Source organism: Phragmites australis, chromosome 8, assembly GCF_958298935.1.
Source record: "Phragmites australis chromosome 8, lpPhrAust1.1, whole genome shotgun sequence".
NCBI lineage: Eukaryota > Viridiplantae > Streptophyta > Magnoliopsida > Poales > Poaceae > Phragmites > Phragmites australis.
The window spans coordinates 33393994-33403156 of record NC_084928.1 but is presented as its reverse complement, the minus strand read 5'-3'; the positions used below and the strand labels follow the sequence as shown (position 1 = coordinate 33403156).

The following is a 9163-nucleotide window of genomic DNA, read 5'->3' as shown; positions in this document are numbered from 1 at the left end:
TAAAATTATATCCTTTGATTATACATGATATCTTAATATTTACTTTCTGATGTTTACTTGAATTCTTTAATTAAGCGAAGTTTACTTTCTGAAGTTTACTTGAATTAAGCAGTGAAGTAAGCAAGATTTGTCACTTCGAATTTGTTTATTAGTTATAATGTGCAATATTGAAAGTTATATTATTACCTATGTATGAAGCATGTCATATATATACACATCATGTATTAGAAGTTATGTCGCAATCTTATGACCGTGATTATATCGGTATAACACCGTATGTTACCTGAGAAAAAGTACGATACACACTCATACGTTATCCGATGAGGAGTAAATGTGAGGAAGAACATGTCATATACATACATATGCATTTCGTATGGATGACTTTATTTTAATCACTTCGATGTTATTTTTATGTTGCAAGAAAATCTTTAATACTGTTTTAGTTGATACTGCTACGATGAAACATAGCTATCAAATGATAGTACGTGGTTGTTGTATTGTCAAACTTAATCATGTTTTTAGTATTATTATTCACTTATTATCTTTATTAAAAATAAATATTTAATTAACTGTAACTAAATAGTTTGTTAAAGTAATTCACTTGATGTGATTTTCAAATCTCACTCATACTATCTTTTCAGATGCGCTTGAGATGAAGAGGAGCATATAGGATAGGTAGCAATATAACATTTACACACATCATCTCTACTTGTTGACTTTCTAGTTGTAATATCAGTTTAATATCTCTTAATTATTGTGTTGTATATCTACCTCAGTTGTGACATAAGAGTTTCATCAGCTAGCTCCTCTTGCTAAGGTAGTTAGTACTGTTAGTGTGATAATATATTTATCTCTTTCAGTATAGTATTTAGTCAATTATATCATATTATAAAATTTTCTTTTTCGACAGACTTATAAAATTTTCTTTCTTGGACTGAAGAACGATCCTGACAAACCACAAATCGAGCTCTGGAGAAGTCAAGCTGCAGACGGGACGTACGGCCACATACTACACTAGGGGAGTAGGGGCATGGCCATGGCCCCTACGAGGAGAGCTCAGCTGACAGCTGATGAAGAGAATATACTGGAGGAAGAGTATTGTTGCTAGCAACACCTACAGGCTACAGCTCACCTGGTCTAGTTACTTTGGGTACGTTGGGAGTTGGAGATCGTGCAATCTTTACAGGGTACTGCATCTCATTTCACGAGCTAGTGTGTGGTCCTGCGGAAGCACAGGGGATTTTATTGGGCGCCATCCGTGGCCATCCTTCCTCCTCTAGTCCTCTGCCTGATGCTTCAACTTTCAGACGGAACAGATGGGCGCGGGTTTACTCCGGCACTGAAGTTCTTCCGTGGAGTTGTTGCCCCGATCGATCCATCACCTCACCAGAGGAATGAGCAGGTATTCCGCGTAGAACAGCTGCGGAGCCACGTGGGGAGTAAATGTCAGTAACTGATTAACGCGGTTAGCGTTCCAGGATTCAAAGGGGTGCAGGGCAGAACGTAAAGTGATTAAATTAGGGAAGTACAGTCGCACTGCGAGGAGTTCTCAAAGAGTTGTTTTCAAATTAGGTAAATGGAAGAATGATTTGGGAATGGAGGGCGAACAGGGGAGTTACCTTCCAGATAAACATGTAGAAGGATGTTATTGCAGCTTTGCTCGTCAAGTCAACCGATCGCGCGCAGTGCCATAGGATCGCAGCGAGGATTGAATGGCCAGCAATCTGCAAAAATATTACGAACGTTTCGTAACAAAACCAGAAAGAACCATTCGCAAAAATCTAGAACAGGTGAATCCTTTTAATTATCGGCATTACATTCTCAGGAAAAACTGGGACTGTTAAAATAAGTTATTTAAACTGAGAAGCTAAAGTAATCTCGTTAAGTTGGAAATCGTGCAGAAAAGGCAGCCCTGTGAAAATCACAGGCAGTTGAAATCTTGCTGGCACAAAAGTTCAGACCAATTAAGTAACCATAAATCTAGTTGAAATTACTGATGAACACCAGGAGATATGGCACATACGGTTGCAGATTTGCTCCACAAAGAGGAAGAAGTAGCTCCCATCAGTATTGCAACGCTGTAAGCCACTTCAAGTAGACCAACACAAATCCAGAAAACCTGTTTGAAAGTTTATATTAGTATGTCCAGGAGTAGTTCTCTTAGCAATTTTTTCACTCACCTTCTTTTGGCCTAATCGAACAGTGAAAGATCGGATCCCAAAAATGCGGTCTCCTTCAATATCAGGTATATCCTACAGAAGATGGCATTTTTTTTTCTTAAGACAACATTATCCATAACAAAATGAGCGTTTTATTAGCACATTACTAGAGATAGATGAATTGCAGTCTGTACAGCAGTAATACATCACACAGAGAGTAATCAAGATTTAGAATGACTATTAGTATATGTTAGAATATATATGTGTTGTGCGTGTGTATATGTTGGGCGTGTGCCTGGTATAGCCGGCCAGCCCTATATATGGTTAGAGAGATATCAGGAGGAGATCTCGGCAGGTCCTATTTCTATAAGCCACCAGATCTCCTCTCCTATATATATGTACATAGGTCTCTCCAATCAATCATCTACGATTCCACGCAATCCTAATTGCTTTCATGGTATCAGAGCTATTAGTATAGATTTCATAAGGAGTTATCCCAGGAAACTAGAGGCTGTTACCTTGAAAAGTGCTATTACAACTGAGAAGAAGGTCATAAATGCAGTTGCAAATATCAATGGCCTAGAAAAGACTGCCGGTCTTCTGAAAACAAAAGTCTGACAGATTTGCATGAGCAGGTTGTTAGGAATCAGGACAAGAAAAGGCAGCACAAACTTTATATTGCAGTTATCATGTGAGTTTCATAGAAAAATCCATATGAGAATGTGACAACAGTTGCCAAAAACTATTTTTTACTAGAGATTCTTTTTGTTTTCGAAGAGTGACAGGAAGACTTGCCTGAATGTGGAGAAAAAAGGACAGCTGGACAATCACTGCACGAACTGCTAATATGCAAAGTGCTGCAACAACAGCAAATCTCTTCCATCTGAAGTATGGTAGCTGTAAAGACCAAAATGTGAATCACAGCTTCTTTAGTGACGCAGTTAAGATAACTGCTGCACACACAAAAAAATGATGACATTCTAAGAAGTTTTGCCCAAAAAAACATGGTAAGAGAAAGCATCCATATCATTCTAGTACTTGTTTGGGGACAATGAAAGGCAGTCAATTGTTCTTGCAGTCAAGAAAGTATATACCCTGAATATACACGTCCAAGATGTAAAAGTAGTAGAAAATTTTTGGAGTAAATTTAAGACTATTCTAAAGCTACCAGTTTTTTTTCATTGAAGTGAAAATAACTGTATTGCTCCCTCAAATTTGGGCCATGGATAATTTTCAACACTTAATTTCACATCAAGGTCCATTTGGGCCCATCAAATTTGAGACGTGCAGCTCATGCTTCATGAGTAAACCATGTAAAGCCCATTTAAGTCTTCAGAGCCACTTATAGGTGGGTCCCACCTCTCAGTTGCCATAACCATTCATGACATGTGAAAGTTAAAGCAGGATGGGCTGTATAAGCATTTTTGGTTCTATAATTAGAAAATAAGTTTGTTCTAGACATGAAGGCTTTAGCTTGATGGATATGTTTTCCTCCTGTAGTCAAGCTATTTAACTTTCTTATTGCTGAAGAAGGCAAACTTGCCTGTTTGTGTGACTTATTCAACATTTTAATTGGCATGAAACCTCTTTTAGACTTCTTTACGGGTCAGGGCACCGTACTAACAAAAAATGGAAACAAGTTCTTTCAAAACATAATCCGAAAATAAGTTAAAGCTTGTTTGCAGCTTACAATAAAAAAAACTTTGCAGCGCAGAAGAGCATCACTGACACCCTTAACAGAGCTCATAATATGAGGCTAGGAATCATTAATTATACTAAAAGCCCTTGTTTCTTTGACAAATGACACTAGTAGGCATAGAGACATGAGGCTCTTACTTTGATTGAATATGCAGTTCCAAGAACGAAGCTAATGAAAAGAGCCCAAAACAGAGGTTGTGATCCAACAACCCATCCAAGGCCAAAGCTCTGCAACATACAAAGCACATGCTCTTTAATTTGTCTGACAGACTACTAGAAAACTAAGCTGATCATCAACATTAGCACAACCTACAAATACAATGCATTAGTGTTTAAACTCTAATTCTCTGCACAGTAAACAGTAAGCTGAGACCAGGAACTACAATTTTACAGCATACTCAGTAGAAGTACAAAATAAAATTCTATGAAGATTCGCAACTGCTCAATCATGTATTACCAGTTTGCACTAAACAGTCCAGAGGTCTTCGTATTAGAACTTTTTCCATTGTGCTACTAAATCTCATTGGCTGAGAGCACCAATGTTTACAAAGACTAATACTCAAGAATTCAAGAGGCATGCTCGAAAGAACATGTCATTTAACTTGAGACCCCACTTCCGCATTTCATGATCCATATATCCAAAAAAACAGGTAAAGTCAAAATAACACGGGAAGATAACTTCTAACTACTTAGCTAAATGAGCTTAGTTACCATGGCAGCAAAGACTGATATTATTGCAACCCCAGTTGCAGGAGAATATTCCCCAGATGCCAGTGGAAGAGTTGGCTTGTTAACCTGGAGAGGTACCAACATTAGCTCCCAACAGTCTATAATTAAGGTAATAAACTTATAAAGGCAGCACTATAAAGTGAAAACCTAAGCATGGGATTATAGTGAATTCAAAATACCTTGTCTATTTCAATGTCGAATAACTGATTCAATCCAACAATATAAATGTTCATGAAAAGAGCGGCCACCACTGCCTACATATGAGCAAAAGTGCAGCACAATGAACAATACATCTTTATTTTATAAAGAAAAGTGCTACTCAAAGTTTTACCTCCAGCAAACCAGTGAGGAACAGGGGAGATATATCAGACAAGCTCTCGACAGCTAGTAGGGAAACTGAGACTATGCTAAGTGCCTGCTTAAACCAGAAAAATCTCTTAGATCAATGGAGAGAAAATAATAGCACAGCACGAGGACAAGGGTACTAGCTTCATCAAAATAACTTGAGAACCGGAGGCTCATCTAAATGAAACAACATGCAACACGACTTAACTGTTCCTATGACAGTATGCGGCCGAGAAAATCTGTAAAATGCATCCAGAGAAGATGATATTGCCCTCCAGATGCTTGCAGAATCATGTGCTTCAGGTTCAGATTGCAGATGTTGCTCCGAAGCATTAACAGAAGTATTTATTGACCGATGTGATATCCTACAATAGGAGGATTTCCAATCGAAGAATTTCTGACAGTGAAACAAGGTAGGGCCTTGGGTCCTTTGGCTGGAAAAACAAACTCGCCCTTCACCATTTTGTTGGATAGAACAAAAAGGTGGTGGAAAATGATCTGGAAAGTTAAAATTGCAATGCTAGGTCAAGCAGTCAAGAAAGATAGAAGAACTCCATCCAAGAATGAAATAATATATGACTAATAAGATCAAACATCAGCATACCATTAATTGTCTGAAAGACCATGGACCTTTTACTACTACATTCTATATAGGAGTACGGGCTCAGTAAAAGAAGGGGAAAAAAAACATGAAGTACTTCTTATTGCATCAGGTAACTTGACTACATTAATTACAAAGTAGGATAGAAATTTCACCCATATGCAGGCATGCCAGTGTTGTTGCGGCACCAGTGCTTTTGGTTAATAACAGCAAAGAATTTTACACAAGCAGCAAAGATCTGAGCAGAGAATTCGAGTACTTTCATAGATTGAGAAGCCTTCGGCAAATCTGTTTATCCACGAAATAATCGACATAACCTGCTCAATCACAAGTAGCAAAGCCTCAACATTCCTTTGAAGCTTACAAATATCTTTTCGCATCACCTTGAAGTTCACATATAGCTTTCATCCAACCAAAACAGACAAGGTTTATTATCCTGATAAAAGACAGGATCGACTACAACCAAAATCCCAGCATGGTTTGATCACTTCCTCTCATCTCTCCAAGACTTATCCATCATAGGACTAAGCTAATAATTGCCGAAATCACCTTCTCTATTAATCTCTGAGACTAAAACTGCCGCTACATCATTTTCGTTAACCAAATCGCTATCGCGCGCACAATCTGCCTACCAGAGCACACGACTGATTGGGGGAGCTAAATGTCCATTTCTACACTAGTGGCAGCTGCCAACCGAACGCGCTCGTCGCCCTAGCGCGCTTCCATCACACCGAGCTCGCGCGGATAGGAGAACGGGTTCGAAACTTGAAATCAACTCACCTCGCGGGCGGGCGGCGCCGGGCCGCGCGGAGAGGAGGGACGGCCGGAGGCGGAGCGCATCCATCGCTGCGCGGCGCCCGGCGGAGGCCTGCGGGTGCGGGGGGGAGTGAGTGGAGCAGCAGGGCGTCGCTGCGGTGGAGGCAGCGAGTAGTAAGGTAGCGTTGTGGGGCGCGGGCGGATTGCCAGGTGTACCTCGTGCGTCGCCTGCCGAAACAAGGCTTCGCGGTGTTGCACGGGAACGGAAGTCGTTCGCGTTGATCGGCCACGGTTAAAACAGTCGCCGCGGCCGCCTTGTCGCCGTCCGTGGATCGCGATCGTGCGGTCCTGCGCCGTCCTCTCCGTCGCGATCGGAATCGGGGCAGACAACCGCACCCGCGCGAGTGACTCGGCTAAACGAACGAGCGTGATTTCGTTTCACATGCCGACCACGTGAAATACCACCCATCCACAGGACCTGCTGCGAGTAAGCGGTGTTAGAAAATTTGGAGTTTCACAACTGAATATAGGCTCATCTTAATTTTTTAAAAAATTATATTCTATCTTTTAAGGGTTTTTTTTCACTATATATACGAGGCAGAATCTCTCATTATAAACACAGATGAATAAAGAATAGACAGCTTTTCCTCTACGCTTGTGTCTTCTTTTGCAATTATTCCAGAGAAATCGCTAGACTACATCCGGTAGCAGCGATTTCTCAATATGTTATCAGTACGAAGCTCTACCAAAGATCAAGCTAGCGAAACGAATCTGCCTGTGACCGATCTGCACTGCATCGACATCGTCGTTAAGCGGGCAGGTCTTTGGCCTAGCCTATATGCCCTACACGGCACGAATCGTTCGCAAGAATTGAAAGATACGATCGATTCGGTACGTATCCTCGCAGCTACTGTCTTTTGCATCAAAATAGATCTGAAATCTTATATAAATAGTAGAGTGCATCGTATGTGTGAACAATATCGAGTATGTATGAATAGTAGCACATATATGCAATGCACAATAGCATCACCTCATATGCATGAACAGTATCTAGCACATGAACGCGGTGAAGCAAGATCAATCTGCACGCCATGGTGGGGCCCGCAGCAACCACTGTGCGCTGCCGGATAGCAAATAGTCGACCACTTCTCTGCACAGATCGAAGATGGGGAAAAGGGGGAGGCACGGCACATCGCCGGCATGAAGCCGGCGACCTCGTTGCACCCCTAACGACGGCAACCGTCCCAGTACAGGATGGCTCGAAGGCCACCAACACAGGAAAGAAAAAAAATAGAGAGGCATACCACCGACTTGAAGCCGACGGTATTCTCCGCCGTGCCTCGTCAAACCACGCCGCTGCATCCCCCGCTAGCACCGGCCCGCGCACCAGCCAGCAGCCGTGTTGGGCCGTGCGCCTCCCACCGCCGTCGTCGCCCGAAGTGACCGCCGGCGCCGCCCCGCCCCCGCACGAGTGCCGCCCGAACACGGGCACCGCCCGAACCGCCCCGCCGCAGGCTCAGTCGCTCCTGCCCCACACGGGCACCGCCCGAACCGCGCCGCCGTTACTGCTCCCGCACGAGCGCAGCCGCGCATCGCGCCGTCCGCCGCTCCCGCCCCCGCACGAGCGCCGCCCGAATGCGGCTCCGTCGAACTGAGTGGCTGCTAAGGTTTGGAAACCCTAATCACCCCAATATATAGAGCAGGCGGATGGGTAGCAGGACCGGGCCGGCCCAATAAGATGAAAAAACAGAAGAAAAAAAACTTGCATTTAGCCCTCCCAATTTTTCAGCATTTAAGCACAGTCCCTGAATTTTGCGTTTAGGCCCCTGGTTGTTCTGAAAATTATCCAGATGCTCTGATTTTGCATATTAGACCCTGTGGTTTATGAAAATTACGCAAATTTTAGAATTTTGCGTATAAACCCTTGGGCTTTATGGAGAATCCTGAAAATATTTTTCCTACAAGAAAGTATCTCTAGAGTTTGAATTTTGCATATGTTTTAGCCATTATGCAGTATTTTCTTCTATGTTATTGTTACTGTTTAAATTGTCTGTAATGCGTTTAAAATCAGTAAAATTCACATAATAGCATAGAAAATATCAGAAAAAAATTTGCAGCAATCTAATTTAGCAACATGAAGCAACTTTACTAGTAGTTGCATCATTTAAATATGTAGATGGCTGGTATCATGAACATGAAATTCGCTGAGCTGAGTGCTGATGGCTGCAACTATCTCACTTGAGCATCGGATGTTCGGATTGTATTGGGAGCAAAAAGGCTCCGCGCTACAATTAGCCTGGGAACAAGTAGTACAATTGTTCCCACGGAGGATGAGAATGATCAGGCACTTTATTTTCTCCGCCATCATCTCTCTCCCGCATTTGAGCACTAAGGCATTATAGGACGCATTGCAGGAGCATTTTGAGTGTCTTAAGTACACCATCAAGCCTCTCGCAGAGCAAGAATGGGTTCGGCTCCGTTTCTGTGACTATAAGCATGTCAGAGAGTACAACTCTGCGCTGCACCGCATTTGCACACTATTGTGTCTCTGTGGGAAAGAGATCACAGAAGAGGAGAAAATTGAGAAGACTCTCTCTATTTTTCACCCAAATGCGGCAGAATCCGCACGCAATCACCGTCAATCAAATTATAAGAAGTATTCTGAATTGATTGATGTGTTGCAACTCCATGAAGTTCATGACGCAGTCATAAACAAGAACTTTTTATCCCAGCCGCAAGGGAAGGCAATGGTCTAGAAGTCAATCACATCTCTTTCAAAGCGCGCAAGAACCGCAATATGAAGCAGGTGAAGGGAGGAAAAAAAGTGATGGCAGGCAAAGTCAAGCCTGGTGATGATAATGGTAAGACAAAGAAA

At 42.2% G+C, this 9163-nt stretch overlaps 2 protein-coding genes across 3 annotated transcripts; one reads left to right on the top strand and one right to left on the bottom strand.

Annotated features, from left to right (window-relative positions):
• Positions 1-948: 948 nt before the first annotated feature.
• Positions 949-6556, bottom strand: LOC133927158 (probable homogentisate phytyltransferase 1, chloroplastic). Of its 2 annotated transcripts, XM_062373466.1 has the most exons (13): positions 6313-6556; positions 5688-5849; positions 5140-5429; positions 4918-5001; positions 4766-4840; positions 4569-4652; positions 3996-4085; positions 2955-3056; positions 2678-2773; positions 2181-2252; positions 2024-2119; positions 1620-1724; positions 949-1420 (listed from the first exon to the last, which is right to left on the bottom strand). In XM_062373466.1, the coding sequence occupies exons 2-13, from the start codon at positions 5689-5691 to the stop codon at positions 1379-1381; spliced, it is 1140 nt and encodes a 379-aa protein (XP_062229450.1). In that variant the 5' UTR covers positions 5692-5849; positions 6313-6556; the 3' UTR covers positions 949-1378. The 2 variants fall into 2 exon arrangements, with proteins under 2 accessions (XP_062229450.1, XP_062229449.1); XM_062373465.1 differs by lacking the exon at positions 5688-5849 and having other exon boundaries at positions 6313-6555.
• Positions 6557-7379: 823 nt separating this feature from the next.
• Positions 7380-7943, top strand: LOC133927765 (uncharacterized). The gene has a single exon (XM_062374167.1). It carries the CDS (start codon positions 7380-7382, stop codon positions 7941-7943), a length of 564 nt encoding a protein of 187 aa, XP_062230151.1.
• Positions 7944-9163: the final 1220 nt, after the last annotated feature.

Coding starts and splice junctions, on each gene's coding strand:
- LOC133927765 (XM_062374167.1), top strand. CDS start 7,380: ATGGTGGGGCCCGCAGCAACCACTGTGCGCTGCCGGATAGCAAATAGT.
- LOC133927158 (XM_062373465.1), bottom strand. CDS start 6,376: ATGGATGCGCTCCGCCTCCGGCCGTCCCTCCTCTCCGCGCGGCCCGGC. Junction 5,002..5,139: donor CGCATACTGTCATAGGAACA/GTTAAGTCGTGT, acceptor TGGTTTAAGCAG/GCACTTAGCATAGTCTCAGT. Junction 2,253..2,677: donor TTGTAATAGCACTTTTCAAG/GTAACAGCCTCT, acceptor CATCTTCTGTAG/GATATACCTGATATTGAAGG.